This window comes from Nyctereutes procyonoides, unplaced genomic scaffold (genome assembly GCF_905146905.1).
Source record: "Nyctereutes procyonoides isolate TBG_1078 unplaced genomic scaffold, NYPRO_anot_genome, whole genome shotgun sequence".
Classification (NCBI taxonomy): Eukaryota; Metazoa; Chordata; class Mammalia; order Carnivora; family Canidae; genus Nyctereutes; species Nyctereutes procyonoides.
The window spans coordinates 55,786,456-55,805,968 of NW_026575043.1; the positions used below are offsets into that span (position 1 = coordinate 55,786,456).

Here is a 19,513-nt window from a genome sequence, read left to right on the forward strand (position 1 = left end):
GCCCAAATTCATAGATTGATGAATGGATAAAGATGATGTATGTATATACAATGGACCATTATCAGCCATAACAATGAATGAAATCTTGCCATTCTCAACAACATGGATAGATCTAGAGAGTAAAATGCTTAGCAAAGTAAGTCAGAGAAAGACATATACCATATGATTTCACTCACTTTTATGGTGTAAGTTGATATCATGTAATATATGTATGTAAGTTGATATTAAAGTTCAACATTCAGGAGTAGCCAGGAAAAACTGACAAAATCTACAAAGGGATACCAACTACTGAACATTCAGACATACTCTGAACCCTCTAAAATTAAAAATTTGGTTCTGACACATGAACAGATCAGCAGAATAGAATAGGAAGTCTAGAAATAGACCCCAAAACATACATAAATGTAGTATATGACAAAAGGGAGCACCTCAAATTACTAGGGCAAAGGTAGACCTTATAAGAAGTGGTTCTGGGATGGCTAGGTAGCCATTTTGCAAAAGACAAAATTGGTCTCCTACATCACACCACACACAAGGAATTCCAAATGGTTCAGGATATAAATCTGAAAAGATGAAATCAGGCTCCTGGGTGGCTCTGTCGGTTAAGCGTCCAAATCTTGATTTTCTCAGGTCATGAACTCAGGGTTGTGAGACAGAACCCTGCATTGGGCTCTATGCTGGGTGGGTGTGGAACCTACTTGGGATTCTCTCTCTCTCCTCCCTCTGCCCCTCCTCCCAGCCCCACTCACCTCACTCACTCACTCTACCTCATGCACACTCACTTTAAAAACAAAAAGACATGAAACCATTCAAGTTCTAGAAGGAAACATAAATGAGTTTCTCTTAACCTCCACATAGAGGGGATCCCTGGGTGGCTCAGTGGTTTAGCGCCTGCCTTTGGCCCAGGGCCTGACCCTGGAGTCCCAGGATCAAGTCCCACATTGGGCTCCCTGCATGGAGCCTGCTTCTCCCTCTGCCTGTGTCTCTGCCTCTCTCTCTCTCTGTCTCTCATGAATAAATAAATAAAATATTTTTAAAAAATAATTTTAAAAAATAACCTCCACATAGGGCAAGGCTTTCTAATTAATGACTCAAAATCCAATGACAATTTTTATAAAAGGTAGATAAATTTGATAATATGGAAAATGTTTGCATGATAAAAAATTTTTAAATTTGACAACTGATAGAAAATATTTGCACCATGTATCACAGATAAATAGATAGCTAATATCCTTACATATAAAGAACTTTTAGGGATCTCTGGGTGGCTCAGCGGTTTGGCGCCTGCCTTTGTCCCAGGGCATGATCCTGGAGTCCCGGGATCGAGTCCCGTGTCAAGCTCCCGGCATGGAGCCTGCTTCTCCCTCCTCCTGTGTCTCTGCCTCTCTCTCTCTCTCTATGTCTATCATAAATGAATAAATAAATAAATCTTTAAAAAAAAAAGAACTTTTAAAAACTGAAGGACAAGGACACCTGGGTGGCTCAGTGGTTGAGCATCTGCCTTTGGCTCAGGGCATGATCTCGGAGTCCCAGAATTAAGTCCCACATTGGGCTCCCTGCATGGAACCTGCTTCTCCCTCTGCCTATGTCTCTGCCTGTCTCTCTCTGTGTCACTCATGAATAAATAAAATCTTTTTTTAAAAAATTGAAGGACAAAAAAAATAGAAAAATAAGAGATAATAAATTCACAAAAATTATAAAAGTCTTTAAAGATTTATTTATTTATTTGAAAGAGACAGAGACAGAGAAAGTGCTTGAGAGGGGGAAGGGGTAGAGGGAGAGAATATCCAAGTAGACTCCCAATGAGTGTGGAGCCCAATGTGGGGCTCAGTCCCATGAGTCATGAGATCAGAACCTGAGCTGTAACCAAGAGTCAGATGCCCAACCAACTTAGCCACCCAAGTGCCCCAAAATTATAAAAGTTTTTAAACACGTGAAAATATGTTCAACCTCACGATTAGAGATATGCAAATTAAAACTATACAGAGATTAAAAAAAAAAAAGAACTATACAGAGATACTATTTCTCAACTAGCAGTATGACACACATGCTGTTTGCCAGGCTGGAAAAAACAGGCCCTCTCCTCAACTGCAGGAGGGAATGCAAACTGGTACAACCTTTCCGGAGAAAACTCTGGCAGCCCCTAACAAAACTACACATGCACTTTTAAACCAGCAACACACATCTAGAAATTTGCCTTGTAGATACACATAAGACAAGGTGAAAACTTTTACATGTATAGAAAGAAGGCTATTCATTGCAACTTTGTAATTGCAAAATATAAGGCGGGGGGGGGATCTAAATGCCCACATATAAGAGAATGGTTGAATTAACTACAGTACATCACACATGTAGTTGTTGGGGGGGAAATAAAGTGACATGGAGTGATTTTTAGTACATACAGCTAGGTGCAAAAAGCAAAGTGGAAAACAGCATTTCTAGAATAAGAAAGAAGAAGAAATAAAATATACATGTATCTGCTCACTTGAGCAAATAGAAATACAAATAATAGTTAAAAACTAGTGAGATTTAGTCTCTACAAAAGGTACAAAGATGCGAGGGAGTGCCACTGCTCTGCATACACTCTTTGTATAGTTCTGACTCTAGCCTGCAACTAGGTCAGAGCTCAAAGACCAAAATCAACAAGGATCTGGGGAGAACCAAAATGGAAGACAAACACACACAGCTACCTGCATTAAAGGTGATTAATATAACCATACTGAATTATGAGTGAGGGAAGAAAACTAACTTAAGTAACTTTGAAAAACAGTATTTTAAAAAAAGATTTATTTATGTAGTTCAGAGAGAGAGCACAAGCAAGAGGGACAGAGGGATGGAGAATCTCAGACTCTGTGCCAAGCATAGAGCCCGACGTAGGGCTCCATCTCCCAACCATGAGACCTGAGCCCAAACTGAGTCAGACGCTTAACCCACAGCAAGACCTAGGTGCCCTGAAAAACAGTGTTTTGAATATATACTTAATAGCTAAAGACAAAATAATATTCACAAATGTTGTACCTCTGTTATCAGATTCATTTTTTCCAGGGGTATGGATTAACAATTCTGAAACTGTGTGTTCCTGGATTGAATAATAAGTAAACATGTTGTGGGGAATAACAGCCCAGTTTCTCACTGTCAGACAAAGAAGTCATAAAGAAACAGGGGAGGGGGGCAGCCTGGGTGGCTCAGCGGTTTGGTGCCACCTTTGGCCCAGGGCCTGATCGTGGAGACCCAGGATCGAGTCCTACGTCAGGCTCCCTGCATGGAGCCTGCTTCTCCCTCTGCCTGTGTCTCTGCCTCTGTGTGTGTGTGTGTGTGTGTGTGTGTCTCTCATGAATGAATGAAGAAAGAAAGGAAGGAAGGAAGGAAGGAAGGAAGGAAGGAAGGAAGGAAGGAAGGAAGGAAGGAAGGAAGTTAGGAAGGAAGAAACAGGGGAGGGGTGCCTGGGTGGCTCTGTTGGTTAAGCATCTGCCTTCAGCTCAGGTCATGATCCCGGGGGTCCTGGGATTGAGCACCATGTCATCATCAGGCTCCCTGCTCAGTGGCAAGCCTGCTTCTCCCTCTCCCTCTGCTCCTCCTGCCTGCTCAGGTTCTCTCTTTCTCTCGCTCAAATAAATAAATAAAATCTTTTTTTAAATAATTTTTTAAAAATAAAGAAATGAGGGAGGCCAGTATGAACCCTATGGTGTTGGACCGGAACTGGAGGTATCAGTATGAATTCATGGGTTTAAATGTACATATGCATGTATGTATGTATACAAATAGATATAAAAATTGATCAATATGTGTGTATGTGTCAATAAATAACATATGTTTCTTAGATTTGTCTGCTAAGAGGGCCTAGAAGCAAGGAAATCCCAGTAGAAAAGAGCACACCTACCACCCAGAAATTGTTTCTGTTTGCCATCACTAATCAAAGGAACCAGGACTCTTGGGAGAATGGCTGATTCTATTTGGGTTAGAGTTGGGAAATACAAGTTAAGCCTAGAACACTTTAAGTTTTCAAAAAGTAAGGAAGTGCTCAAAAAACGCTGAAGACATGTCAGAGAGACAGAGGCTCCCAGCATAAATAATAGTAATAGATTATAACCCCCCCAAATAAAATTAATATCCAAGAGTATTTTGTGACATAACTATCAAATGGGGAGAAGAAAAGTTATTAAAGTGGGGTTTCATCTGATAATAGAAAAATTGCCATTTGCCAAGCATCACTTTAATAACTTTTTTAGACAAAAAAAGCATCAATAGATGCTAAAATTAGTAGGCAAAAAAGTATGATGAGAAACAGGATATTTACATAGTTTCAAAGGGTCTCCTAGGAAGCCACTTTCAATTACTAACAGAAAACAGTAACTTTACTATGGAGAAACCTGGCAGATAACACCTTAACTATATGATAAAAATTAGGATCACCAAGAAGGAGACAAATCTCCATTATGTGCTTCCAGATAAGATGTATGAGAAGAACACAGCATTGTTCTGTTGTATTCTTACTAAAATTGCAGAGCTGAAATTTAATCATGAAGAAAGCAGAAAATGAGTTTAGTTGTAATCCTATGGGACAAGGGGAAGGATCCAAGCATTTCAAAGGCAGGAGAGTGATGCACAACAATAAACTAACATTCAGTGAGCACTAACCATGTGCCAGCTCCATATAGTAGTTCAATTAACTTCCACAGTTCTATTTAATGGGCAGTCCTATTATTATCTCATTTTACTGATAATAAAACCAAGGCAAAGAGGAGTAACTTGTCTAAATCACACAATTAATAAGGGGCAAGCAGGGATGTGAACCTAGGAACTCTAAATCTTGAGCCAGTGTTCTAAACCCCTGTGCTTCATTGTAAATGTAAAGTTTGGACAAAATCTTCTAGTTCACTGGAGGAGAACCAGAGTGGAAGGGAACAGAAGCATGGAGGCCCAATGGGAAGGCTCACAACAGTTTGAGTGGAAGATGACAAGTCTAAATAACTTAACCAGGGACGCCTGGGTGGCTCAGCGGTTGAGCCTTTGGTTCAGGGCGTGATCCTGGGTCTGATTATCGAGTCCCCCATCAGGCTCCATGCGGGAAGCCTGCTTCTCCCTCTGCCTATGTCTCTGCCTCCCTCTGTGTCTCTCACGAATAAATAAATAAAATCTTAAAAAAAAAAAAAACAACCAAGAGATCTTTCAAAATTCAAAATAAAATAAATAAATAACTGAACTATATTGTATTTTCAGTTTTGCAGGAGTTTGCCACATTAAGGCAAATAATACCCTTTTAAAATAGAACTGTCTTTAAAAAAATAGAACTTTCTTTTTAAAATTTAAGTATGTCACTTATGGCTATGGGAAATGTGAAGAAGAGTCCTGTAATGTTGCTTATGGAGTTTACAGTCATCTATAAATGTCACTTTCCCTAGTGAGGAAATGAGCCATTTTAGTGAATTTCAGCAACGTGAAGTGGCCAGAAAATGTTTTTGTGTTGTTACCCGTGAATAAGTAAGCACAATATCTGTGACCAAAAAAAAAAACAGGAGGAGAAAATGCTTCTGTATAATGAAGAGACAAATTTCAGTTTTCACATTATGGCCACACTAGTAATACACAGGAGACCACTGCTATAACTGCTAGGTATATAACAGGTATTCAATAAACACAGCATCAAACTGGATAATGAGTGGAATCTACTACCCAATTTTACTGCCCTAAAAGTCTTTTATACAGCATAAGATAGTGACTTTTAGAAATGCTATTTCTCCCTTCAAATTTCTAAGAAACATCGTATTTCCAAACCAATAATAATAGCAACAGTAAAGCAAACTTAAATAAAAAACATTATTGTAAACATGTTAAACTGGGACTTATTATTCAAGATACTTCAGTTTCTTTTTTTTTAATTTTTTATTTATTTATGATAGGCACACAGTGAGAGAGAGAGGCAGAGACACAGGCAGAGGGAGAAGCAGGCTCCATGCACTGGGAGCCCGACGTGGGATTTGATCCCGGGTCTCTAGGATCGCGCCCTGGGCCAAAGGCAAGCACTAAACCGCTGCGCCACCCAGGGATCCCAAGATACTTCAGTTTCTAATAAATCATATTTATCTTCAGTTCAATAGATAGCATAAGGTTTAATACAATAGTATTCTGTAAAGCTTATCATCCAGTTAGTAAAGTGTTGGTAATACAATAGGTTATTAACTGGGGCTCCACCATGAAATAATGTGTGATGTTTGTTGGGATGAAATTTCTATTTCCCAACGAGTAAAGGATTTCCCAACCCAATTTGAAAAATAAAATGAGAAGGACGCTCATCTTAGAACGTTAATTGTATGATTTTGCATACATACTATTTGTATTCAAAGATAGGTATCCTGGAAGCAATCAATTTATTATTTAATACAAGTGACCCAATCTCTACTTGAATACACTTTGTTACTCAATAAGCAATTTAAACTCTTTTGCACTGACAGTCTATAAACAGTCTTTGTTCCAACTCAGACCAGTTTCACTCCTCCCCTGTCAAAAAGTAAGGAAACTATTTTCAGGACACTGGGGTGGGATTGGGCAGGGAGACTGCAAAGCGACACAGATAATGAGGATTCTTGACAGACATGGTCGCATCTCAACGTTTTCCCTTTACCTTCTGCAGATACGGAGACCCTGGCACCTGTCAGTGTCACTGACACTGCTTTCTGGCACTTCACTAATGTCTCCATTCGCTCTTTTCATCGTAGGGCTGCCACAGTTTTCCAATGCAGAGATGTTTGTGAGAGTCTCACTTGGATAAAGCCTTTTGGGTGCTGCTTTTCTCAAAATACATCCTGGGGCCTTGCTGGTTACATTTTTACCAGCCTTTGAATTGTTGTGTGTTGAGTGCATCAGATCTGACCTGAGGGATTAAGGGATTAAATGAAGGAATTGTTTGTCTGGAAATGTATATTTTTATATAACTAATAAAGAAATAGGAGGCGACAATTATAACACTAACTTAGGGAATATATTGAAACAACATAAAACTGATTGTTGAAGGTTAAATTTTGCCTCAGAAAGTTAAAAATAGAACTACCTTATGATCCAGCAATTGCCCTACTGGGTATTTAGCCAAGGATAAAAAATACAGATTTGAAGGGGTACAATGTTTATAGCAGCATTATCAAAAATAGCCAAACTATGAAAAGAGCCCAGATGTACATCAACGGATGAATGGATAAAGAAGATGTGGTGTACATATATACGATGGAATATTACTCATTCACCAAAAAGAATGGAATCTTGCCATTTGCAACAATGTGGATGGAGCTAGAGTATATTAAATGAAGTCAAAGAAAGACAAATACCATATGATCTCACCCAAATGTGGAATTTAAGAAACAAAACAGATGAACATATGGGGAAGAGAGAAAAAGAGAGAGAAAGAGAGAAGAGAGAGAGAGAGAGAGAGAGAAACCATAAGCGACTTTTAACAATAGAGAACAAACTGGAGGGAAGAGGGTGGGGGATGGGCTAGGTGGGTTATGGGCATTAAGAAGGGCACCTGCTCCTTTCCGATCGGCCATCTGCGGTGGAACCGCCGCCAAGATGCAGATTTTCGTGAAGACCCTTACGGGGAAGACCATCACTCTCGAGGTTGAGCCCTCGGATACGATAGAAAATGTAAAGGCCAAGATTCAGGATAAGGAAGGAATCCCTCCTGATCAGCAGAGACTGATATTTGCTGGCAAGCAACTGGAGGATGGCCGTACTTTGTCTGACTACAACATTCAAAAGGAGTCCACTCTTCATCTTGTGTTGAGACTTCGTGGTGGTGCTAAGAAAAGGAAGAAGAAGTCTTACACCACTCCCAAGAAGAATAAGCATAAGAGAAAGAAGGTTAAGCTGGCCGTCCTGAAATACTACAAGGTGGACGAGAATGGCAAAATCAGTCGCCTTCGTCGAGAGTGCCCTTCAGATGAATGCGGTGCTGGAGTTTTTATGGCTAGCCACTTCGACAGACATTATTGTGGCAAATGTTGTCTGACCTATTGCTTCAACAAACCAGAAGACAAGTAATTGTATATGGATTGATAATAAAAGAAGTGAACTGATAACATTTAATTGTTGAGTTTTGTTCTAGTGACTTAAAAGATTGGTTTTAAGTATCAAATTGATGACCACACTATTTTGATAGACTGTATATACTTTGGCAGAAGAATTAGGATTGTATTTAAAATGAACTATCTAGATACAAACGAGCTTACGTTTCTATCAGTTTTTTATGTCAGCACTATTGAAATTTTGGACTAGATAATTCTGTTGTGAAAGGCTGTCCTGTGCATAATGGCCTGTACTCCTCTGATGCCAGTAACATAGACCTATTCCTACCAGGTATATCCAGACTTGACAAATGATTCCTGGGGTGATGAGAAGGGGAGAGCTGCCGTTCCATCCCCACTTTGAGAAACACTGATTTGTATGAATTGGTGTTACAAGTCTTCCCTAAACAAGGACTATGACCTTTTGTTTCATATATAATAAATGTAAAGGCTAAGCGTTCAGTACTCCATTCAAGAAGTCATCCTGAGTCCCTGGGGTTTGGCTGGGATATATGTTGTCCACAGTACAAGTGAACCTTCAATGTTGAGTGTGAAATCTTGGGAATTTTAAACACTTTGTTCACTAGTACTATTAACATCGAGAAATAGTTTCAGGCAGTATTTGGCACCATATTTTTTTGCCCATCACCTAATTCAGGGAGGTTTGCTTATCTTGGTAACACTCAACTAAAACATGCAGTTGAAGTTTAATATAAAAATTATTACATTCAATGGCATACCAATAAATTCTCTTATAAAATTCTTAAAAAAAAAAAAAAAAAAAAGAAGGGCACCTGCTGTGATGAGCACTGGGTATTGTATTCAAGTGATGAATCACTGAGTTCTACTCCTGAAACCAATATCACATTTGTATGTTAACTAACTAGACTTTAAATAAAAATTTTTTTAAAAAAGCTAACGTTTACATATGTGATTATTTGGAAATTCTCTCTACAGATTCAAATTCTTCAGTAAAGCAACCCAGTGTGCATGAGACAAACTTGTGATATAGTAACAGGGCCCAAGTTAGAAAAAAAAAGTCAAGGGATCCCTGGTGGCGCAGCGGTTTAGCGCCTGCCTTTGGCCCAGGGCGCGATCCTGGAGACCCGGGATCGAATCCCACGTCAGGCTCCCAGTGCATGGAGCCTGCTTCTGTCTCTGCCTCTCTCTCTCACTCTCTCTCTCTCTGTGACTATCATAAATAAACAACAACAAAAAAAAAGAAGAATAATTAAAGATTAAAAAAAAACATTAAAAAAATCATTTTAAAAAAAAGTCAAATTACTATACATCTGTATGATAAAATTCTATACAGTCATTAAAAATCATGTTTTCAAGTCATAATCAGTGATACTGGAACATATTCACAATACATTTTGTGAGGAAAAAGAGGACAGAAAAGTATATATCCTATAAGAGCCTGATCTTATTTTAAAACACCTTATGCAAAAAAAAAAAAAAAGTCTGAAAGAAAAAAACAGCAAGTCAAATGTTAACAGTGGGTATCTCCAGGTGGTGCAATTTGTACTTCTTTGTACTTTTCTGTATTTTCCAAATTTCCCATAGTACCCTTAAAGTCACTTTTATAGTGAAGCACTCTGCACCCCCTCCCCAAAAAACAGTTATTGAGACAAAAGAAAAAAAAGAAAGAAAGAAAAACAAAGGTTGTCCCCATGTCTGAGAAAGAGAGTTCCAGGCAGTAAACAGAAACTTAACCGTGAACCTTAACACTATATCCCTCCTAAAAAACGACTGCCAAAACTGAAATGAGGTTTGGGTAGTAACGAAGATTAACCAGACAGTCCTGTCAAATTCTGAGCAGAAGAGAAAAAGCAAATGGCTAGTGCATGATTGGTGATATTTCCATGCTAAGTTGGTCCCCCTGTAAGCTCTTCCTGATTTAGGCAATATTTCTGATCTTCTAATGTTTTATTCCTCTATCATTTCCTACATGAATGCCAATGAATTATTTCAGAATAAAATTGCAATGGCTTTTTCCTAACCAATACAGACGTTAAAATATTGGCCTTACCTTTTTTGGTTTTGTGAAAGACACAATGATTGCGGAGAAGATGCTCTACTTGGCTCATCAGCTAATGTAGCCAAGATAAAGTTAGCTTCCAATAACATATCCTCAATACTTAAAGACATGGGTCTAAAAAAGGCAAAGTCAGAGCAAGCATCATACATGTTTTTTTGATGGACATTAGGAAAATTAGAAAACAACACTTACTTCAAAAGTAAAAGGAAACAGTAAAAGAACTCCTGTTCATCTTTTCACAAATTAACATAGTCCTAAGAGCTGAAATGGTGCTTAGACATCATCAGATCCCATTTCAAAAAGTCCATCTAACCTAACCCAATCTCTGAAAGCTTAGATCTGGAATACTATATGAAATATCATAGTTTCATAGAAATTAGATTTGCTTAAGCCATGTATAATTTTCTAATTAGGCAATTCAGCACCATGTCAAATTTATAAATGTATTCACTCTGCAAAATATATCTTTCTCAATTATCAACTAAAAAAAGCATCCTCAAACTTTTAGTTTGCTAAGTGTTGCCAGTAAAGTTAAGGAATTCTTGAGGTGTAAATTTCAAAGTGATCCAAAGGATTCTATTATTGATATATAACAAAAGAAAGGAAGGAAGGAAGGCGGGCAGGCAGGCAGAAAGGAAGAAGCTCAGAAAGTTCCCAAGGACTTACTTCCCAGGAAAATCAAAATGAATGGCTATAGGAGCATGTGTAGCTTCTGAAAATATCAGCATTCCCTGGGGGTGGTGGGGGGGGGAAGAAGAAGAAGAAAAATAGTTGAAATCTTTATTTAAAAAACTACGAGTGAAATTTTGACACAAATTTTTGTTTACCTTTAATTCTTTGAAACAAAATGTTATTTCAGTATCAACTCCAATTTGAAAGAAGTCAAATTCATCAGGACCAACAAACATTTCACTGTACACAGAATTGGTCAAATCTGTTCAATATTACAAGAAAATAAAGAATAGAATTAGTCCCAGAGGTACTTATTAAATTTTAGTATGAAAACATAACTAAATGGTAGGTTAAAAATAGCCACAAATCCTTTGACACTCCTTCACTGAGAGATGGGGTCTGTGTCTACGTCCCCTTCCCTTGAATTTGGGTAGTTGGCTCCCTGCTGCTGAGACCAATAGTATATGATGCTATAGATGAACTGCCCTCATGCTGGTTTCTGAGCCCAGGACTTAAGAGACTGGCAACTTCCACTTCCTCTATCTTCCATCCACTTCCTCTATCCTACAACACTCATTCTTGGGAAGTTGGCCACAACAGCCAAGTTGGCCAACTTGGTCAAGTTCATGCTCTATGAAGTCCAAATTAATGGCGAGGCCATATGTGTGCAGTCACTCTGGTTAACAGCCCAGCTGTGCTCCCAGCACTAATTACCAGCCATGTCAGTGTGCCATCTTAGATGGATTCAGATGATTCTAGACTCAGCCACTATCTAACTGCAATTGCATGAGATCCCAAGTACAAACTATCTAGCTGAATCCCATCAACCCGCAGAAATATAAAAGAGAATAATTTTGAGTTTTTCACTACAAAAATCTTTGATATACATGCTCAGAAATACACACACACACAGACACACAAGTACCTTTTCTTCCTTCTCCTTGTTTTCTTTTTTTTTCTAATTGAAGTGTAGTTAACATACAGTGTTATATTAATTTGGATTACAATATAAAAATTCAACAATTCTATACTTTCCTCAGTATTCATCAAGATAAATTACTCTTAATCCCCTTTATCTATTTCACCCATCCCTCCTCTGCAACCACTAGTCTATTCTCTGTATCTTTTTTTAAGGTTTTATTTACTTATTCATGAGAGACACACACAGAGAGAGTGGCAGAGACACAGGCAAAGGGAGAAGCAGGCTCTATGCAGGGAGCCCGACGCAGAACTGGATCTTGGGTCTCCAGGATCACGCCCTGGACTGAAGGCGGCGCTAAACCACTGAGCCCCCCAGGCTGCCCTGTTTTCTGTATTTAAGAGAATGGTTTTTGGTTTGTATCTTATTCTTTGTTCATTTGTTTTGTTTCTTAAATTCCACATATGAGTGAAATCATATGGTATCTGTCTTTCTCTGATGGACTTACTGCATTTAGCATTACATCTGTTTTTTAAAAGATTTTACTTATTTGAGACAGAGCACAAACAGGGGAAGGAGCAGGGGGAGAAGCAGACTCCCCACTGAGCAGGGAACCTGATGTGAGGCTCAATCCCAGGACCCTAGGATCATGACCTGAGCCAAAATCAGACATTTAACAAACAATGGCACCCAGGGGCCTAGCATTATATCTTTTAGGTCCATCTATGTTGTTGCAAATGGCAAGATTTCATTCTTTTTTATGACTAATATTGCATTATGTATACACCACATCTTCTTTATCTATTTGTCTATAATGAATTTGGGTTGCTTCCATATCTGGCTATGGTAAATAATACTACAGTGAATACAGAGGTGCATATATTTTTCAAATCAGTATTTTCATTTTCTCTGTGTAAATACCCAGTAGTAGAATTATTGGATCATCTGATATTTCTTTTTTTTTTCATATGGTATTTCTATTTTGAATTTTTTGAGAAGCCTCTATATTGCTTTATACAGTGGCTGCACCAATTTATATTCCCAAAACCAGTGCACAAGTGTTCCTTTTTCTCCACATCCTCACCAATACTTGAATTTCTTGCATTTTTTATTCTAGCCATTCTGAAAGGTATAAGATGATAGATATCTCATTGTTTTGTTTTTTTTTTTTCTTTAAAAGAAAAGAGGGAGGGGATCCCTGGGTGGCTCAGTGGTTCGCGGCCTGCCTTTGACCCAGAGCGTGATCCTGGAGTCCTGGGATCGAGTCCTGCATCGGGCCTGCTTCTCCCTCTCCCTTTGCCTGTGTCTCTGACTCTCTCTCTCTCTCTCTCTCTCTCTGTCTATCATAAATAAATAAATCTTTTTTAAAAAATAAAGAAAGAAAAGAAAAGAGGGATACCTGGGTGGCTCTGCGGCTGAGCATCTGCCTTTAGCTCAGGGCATGATCCCAGTCCAGGGATTGAGCCCCGTGTCAGGCTCCCTGTGAGGAGCCTGCTTCTCTCTCTGTCTATGTCTCTGCCTCTCTCTTTCTGTGTGTCTCTCATGAATAAATAAATAAAATCTAAAAAAAAAAAATAACAGAAAAGAAAGGCAGATTACCACATGCAGTACCTCATTTGGGTGTGTCTGGAGTCTTGAAAGCTTGACTGCCCTATGTTCTGGAAATGGACTTTGAGAGCTTGTTTGAAGGCTCTAGCAGAGGAGCATAGCTATTTGTATACTCTTGACCAAAGAATGGTCCTCCTTTACCAAGAAGGCCTCTGAGCTTGCAGTTTCAGGACGGACACACATGGAGCCGTGAGGAAGGAAGGGGACATCTGCCTAGCAGCCAGATCAGCTGAATCAATCCTGGCGATCAATGGAGTGACAGATGTCTCAGCCACATCCCCCTTACATCCTCATTGTGGTTTTGATTTGCATTTCCCTGATGATGAGTGCTGTTGAACATCTTTTCATCTGTCTGTGGCCATCTGTATGTACTCTTTGGGGAAAAAAAGTATTCAGGTGCTCTGCCCCTTTAAAAAAAAATTTGAGAGAGAGAAAGAGAGCAGGAGGCAGGAACAGAGGGAGAGAGAATCTCAAGCAGACTCCACACTGGGTACAGGGCCCGATACGGGCTTGAACCCACAACCCTGAGATCACAACCTGAGCTGAAATCAAGAGTCAGATGCTTAAATGACTGAGCCACCCATGTGTCCCAATCTGCCCATTTTTAAATTGGATTACTTTTAGTAACTTCATAGTATTTCATTACCTTTACTCAACCAATCTTCTGATATTAGATCTGAAGTATAGAAGATGTCCAAACTATTAAAAGTGCTTATCTCTGGATAGCGGGATGTCAGATGACTTTTTTTTTTATTAGTGCTTATTTTGTGTTTTTTATTTTCTTCAATGAACACAAATTAATGTAAGTTTAAGAACAAAAAATAATTAGCATACATATTTTAACAGGACCAAATATTATCCTAAAAACATATTCCTATCAAACAAGAAGGCTGTCACTTCCAGTGTACTAGCATAGAGTAAGTTCAAAAATAAACAACTGGGTCCCCAGTCACCCATAACTATAACTACTCATTAGAAAGCTCCTCACAAGGGACAGTGTCTCCTGGTTGCTAAATGGCCATCTTTATTCAGAGATTACATTATGAAATATAAAACAGACCCTTTCACTAGCCAAGCATATATTTTCCGGATCATGAACTTCTAAATTATCAAAAACAATGCTACATAAGACTAGAAAGAAGTAATAATAGCACAGTGCTAATGAGCCTGTGCCTTGGAGCCTATGTTCAGATAATCCATACTTACTGTGTGATACTAGGCAAGTCACTGAGTTTCTCTGTGCTTCATGTAGAAAATGTGCATAATAATAGTACCTACATCACAGAGTTGTTACAAAGATCACATGAATTCATAAATGGAAACCATTTAGAAAAAGAACGTGGAGGGGCACCTGGATGGATGGCTCAATGAGTTGAGCTGCTGACTCTTGATTTCAGCTCAGGTCATGATCTCGGGGTCCAGGCAATGAGCCCTGCACTAGGCTTCTCCCTCACTGGGGAGTCTGTGTGAAATTCTCTCTTTCCCTCTGCCCTTCACTCCTGCCCCATTCACTCTCTCTTTCAAAATAAATAAATCTTTTTTGAAAAAAAAAAAAAGAAAGAAAAAGAACATGGCACAACATGAAAGTCATCTGATTCAATTTCAGCCCTACTTCTGCTGGTTTTTCAATTTAGAATAATATCGTTCCCTACCCTCTTCTTTACTGCTGTCACACACACACACACACACACACACACACACACACACACACACACACTTACCCAAGCAAGATGAAAGAGTCTCAGCTTGTGCCCAAAAGATCCTAGTCAATTTTCTTGATATCAAAACTCCTGATTTAATCATGCTTTAGTCTCTCCATTCATTCTAGATAAGTCTTGGAAGAGCTGACTTAAGAAGTATTTACATTTTCTGTTGTATGTATGTGCCATCTGGAATATCTTAGCTTTAATAGCTAATTCAAATTAGCTATTAAATTAATATAATAGCTTTAATTCAAAGCTACTTTTTCATATGTGATTAAAGATAGTCTCAATTGGATTGCTGACCTCTTTATTTTTCTTTATGCTAAACATAAAAGGTGATAAAAGATGAAAAACAGGGGTGCGTGGCTGGCTCAGTTGGAAGAGCATGGAACTCTTGATCCTGGGGTCATGAGTTCGAGCTCCATGTTGATATAAAGATTACTAAAAATTAAATAAACTTTTTAAAAAGATGAAAACCAGTCCTTAAAAATCTTAACTGAAAATACACTTTTCTCAGTAACCATTCTAATTTTAAAACAACCTGAATTTCAAAGCCAAATATTTTAATTATTGATTGTGTTCAATTTCCTAGATCTCTTAAAAAGTTTTAATGATCTTTCTACAACTTACTGCTTTTTAGACAAGAACAAATGTTATGCCACCAATGTTTACTGTATGGCCAGTAATCAAGAAAGCCAGGAAGTGACATTCCATACAAGCGCCACAACAGATGGAGTCCTTACCCATTGGTTCATCACTGGAACTCTTAAGGCAAACACTGAGTGGAGTAACAGCAAGAGTAACTTCTTCTTGACTTGATGTAAAAAGAACAAGTGCCTCAGCAAGCACTCTACGAAATGTAATGAAAAGCATTACATTATTTGAAAAACAAGAAAAAAGAAAGAATCTTATTAAGTGGGACTCCAATCTTTACTCTGGAAATAAACAGGTTAGTCAGCCTAGATATTTTTGAACTTACCCCCCCCTCCAAAAAAAAAAAAACCAAAAACCCTATCTTCTTTTTTCTACATGAGCTACGATATTTTTAGTATATTTTAAAATTTATCTGAAGGCCAAGAGAATAGTAAAATATATTCTTAGTAAGACATGTGAAACCTGCAGAATAAACCAGACACTGGAAGAAATGTCTTTAATTCTATGGTTTTATACACCCAACATATATTTTTAATGTCCTGCAATCATAATCCTAAGGGAGGTACTAGAAAATACAGCTGTTCAGATAGAACTGGGTAGAACTGTGATGGAGATCCAGGTGAGGGGTAGAAGTTTACAAGCAGCCTGCTGCTTATTATATTCCCTTTCCCTTTGTTACGTGTCCTAGATTATTACCTATTACTTTCAAGGCTGTCTTGACATTCCAAATGCCCTTTATCCTGAGATCCCTTTTTAAAAACAGCTTTTTTGTTACAGGATTCACATACTGTACAATTCACAGATTAAAAGGTTTTCAATTTGTATTTCCCTATTAATGATATTGAGCACCTTCTCATGTGCTTTTCAACCATTTATATATCTTCTTTGGCAAAATATCCATTCAAATCCTTTGTCCATTTTTAATTAGGTTACTTTTTATTATTACACCACAAAATCTGGGCTACTTATGAAATTAAGGTTGTTGTCAGATAAAAATGAGATTCTTAGAATTTATGTAATGTTGATGTTAAACCAATGCTAGACATTAGCTTAGCAGTGTTTCTTGATGCCAAAATATGAGGAACACCTACCAAATTCATCTAGGAACTTTTACGGTGCTATGGGGGAAGTGTTTTACAAGATATCAAATAACCTGACACCCAAAAAAATGATAATATAAATGTGCAATTCAAAAAGAAAGATACAATTGCCAATAAATATAAGAAAAGATGTTCAAACTTCCAAGCAATCAATGCAACAAAAAAGAACATCTAATAATACAATTTTCTACCTATCAGGTTGGCAAAATTTTAAAGATTGATCATATCTGTTACTTGAAAGGATTCCCCTACACTTCTGGTGGGAATGTAAATTGGCATAATGTTTCAGACAGCAATTTGGTAATCAGTACGTTTGCAGATCTAAAACTTGGTAAGCCGGGATCCCTGGGTGGCGCAGTGGTTTGGCGCCTGCCTTTGGCCCAGGGCGCGATCCTGGAGACCCGGGATCGAATCCCACGTCGGGCTCCCGGTGCATGGAGCCTGCTTCTCTCTCTGCCTCTATCTCTCTCTCTCTCTCTCTCTCTCTCTATCATAAATAAAGAAAAAAATTAAAAAAAAAACTTGGTAAGCCTTTGGCCTAGTTTTTTCATTTCTAGGACTCTGTGCTAAGCTGCCTAGATAAGATGGCCCCCAGTGATCCCCACTTCGTGGTATTCATGCCATCATATAATCCCCTGCCCCTGACTATGGGCTTAATTTACAGAATCACTTCTAACAAACAAAATGGCAGAAGTGATGAAATGTCAGTTCTGAGATTAGGTTACAAGAAGACTTTGGCTTCCATTTGTGAATTCTCTCTCTCCATCAGTTACCTCAATCAGTAACCTCAATCAGTAGTAATCTCTCTCTCTGATTACCAGTGGCCATGTTGTGAGGACAATCATATTATCCACAGAGAGGCCTGTGTGGTGAGGAACTGAGGCCTACCAGCAACCAGACAAGTGAGCTTAGAAGCCGTCTTCTGAGGTCACCCCATAGCCATGTCGGTGAGCTTGGGAATGAATCCCCCCAGGCCCAGCCTTCAGATGAGACTGCAGCCCTGGCTGCCAGCTTGACTCTAACTCCATGAGACACCTTGAGCCAGATGCACCCAACTAAGCCACACTTAAAACTATGAAGTAATAAATGTCTGGTTTCTGAAAGCTCTGAGTTTGGGGAAGTTTTGTTCCACAGAAATAGGCAACCAATATACTTTCTCTGGATGGCAAAAAAGCTGGAAACAACCTACTTTTTTCAGTACTAGGATAATGAGTAACTAAATTATGGTTCAGTCATTACAGTGAAAAACTATGCAAATATTAATAACAATAAAATTGATTTAAGTGAACTGACACAGAAACTTAAAAAAGCAAGTTCCCAAACAATAATAGTAGGATATTTTTTTGAAAAAAATTATAAGTATGTGTCTAGTATGTAATATAAATTTGAGAGGGGGAGGAAGGAAGAAAGAAAAAAGAATATCCATAGCTGTAGGGAGAGGGTGAGTTACAAAGATATTATCTATACAGAGAAGGTGATCTACAAGAATATACACCAAACTGTTGATTGATGTCACCTCTGCCAAGTGGGATAAAAGGGACAGGTAGAGGGGAAAGTCCTTTCATTTTTTATGCTTGTACTCCTCTATAAACTCGAGATGTATTATAAGGGGCATGTATTGCTTGTGTAATTAAAAAAAAATTGGATAAAATATTTTTTGGTTCGCAAAGTAATTAATGTTTAATGCTACAGCTTAACTAAAAAAATGAGTGCACTTACACTGACTAATGCGCCTAACTCCTCTAAAGAAAAAATGCCAACTTGGGATAAAGTTGGTTTACATAAAAAATGTTAAAGTTTCCTCATGTTGTGTGTTTTATGACTCAGACAGAAGGCAATATATAAATGCAAAGTATCATTAGTTAAAATATTTTTCTCTTGGTACCTCTGGATGTAAAAAGCCACTAATGAGATATTTTTAGAACTTTCTTGCCATTAAATTATTACTGCTACCATTAAGCAATTATATATATATATATATATATATATATATATATATATATATATATATATATATATGATTTTATTTACTTATTCATGAGAGAGGCAGAGAGAGAGGCAGAGACACAAGCAGAGGGAAAAGGAGGAAGCCCGATGTGGGACTCAATCCGGGACTCAATCCCAGGACCCCAGGATCACGCCCTGAGCCAAAGGCAGACGCTCAACCACGGAGCCACCCAGGTGTCCCCATTTAGCAATTATATTATCTACTATTATCTTTCTTACGGTTTCCTCTTGACTTTGTGAGGGGATTTCTCCAAGTCAAATGTTCGCTTTTTAAAAAAATATAACTGATTTCAAAGTTTAATTAAAGGCATTAATTCTTTATTCTGTGCCCATATTATATTCAGAAAAAGAAAAATAAATACCAGAGAACTCATTACCTTGGCTGAATGACTAGTGTATTAGAACACATATTCTTTTCAAAAATAACTTGCAAGGGCTGACTTTCCTGAAAACACACATTGTGAGTTCTTCTAATACCTTAAAAAGAACAAAGCAATCTGTTAATAATTTTAAGTGCAACATAAACTATTTAAAAAGTCTAAGTTTCACAGCCAAGTTAAAATAATAAAATGAAAGGAACATTCACTATCTGGCCAGGTGAATGTAGCTTAAAGCACTACTTCTTTATAGAATGTGTTTATCGCTCTCTAGTGGACAGCACACAACACGCCATATCCTCGGACCACTCAGGCAGTAGAGCTCCCAAGTTCTTTTGAAATACAGGTGACTTCTTAAATTCTGTGTAAAATAGTGAT

At 38.1% G+C, this 19,513-nt stretch overlaps 2 protein-coding genes across 2 annotated transcripts in view; one reads left to right on the plus strand and one right to left on the minus strand.

Annotated features, from left to right (window-relative positions):
* The window catches only part of RAD9B (RAD9 checkpoint clamp component B), a 35,734-nt gene that overhangs the window by 3,839 nt on the left and 12,382 nt on the right, over positions 1 to 19,513 (minus strand). Inside the window, exons 5-10 of the mRNA XM_055322872.1 lie at positions 19,136 to 19,235; positions 15,741 to 15,847; positions 10,923 to 11,029; positions 10,762 to 10,826; positions 10,087 to 10,209; positions 6,636 to 6,871 (exon numbers count right to left, since the gene is read on the minus strand). Of these exons, the coding sequence (XP_055178847.1) occupies positions 6,636 to 6,871; positions 10,087 to 10,209; positions 10,762 to 10,826; positions 10,923 to 11,029; positions 15,741 to 15,847; positions 19,136 to 19,235 (738 nt within the window). The remainder of the gene's footprint in view (positions 1 to 6,635; positions 6,872 to 10,086; positions 10,210 to 10,761; positions 10,827 to 10,922; positions 11,030 to 15,740; positions 15,848 to 19,135; positions 19,236 to 19,513) is intronic.
* LOC129508005 (ubiquitin-40S ribosomal protein S27a) lies at positions 7,523 to 8,076 on the plus strand. The gene has a single exon (XM_055322875.1). The coding sequence runs from the start codon at positions 7,561 to 7,563 to the stop codon at positions 8,029 to 8,031; it is 471 nt and encodes a 156-aa protein (XP_055178850.1). The 5' UTR covers positions 7,523 to 7,560; the 3' UTR covers positions 8,032 to 8,076.

Bases quoted from the DNA above. Each gene is read 5' to 3' on its own strand.
- LOC129508005 (XM_055322875.1), top strand. From the start codon at position 7,561: ATGCAGATTTTCGTGAAGACCCTTACGGGGAAGACCATCACTCTCGAG.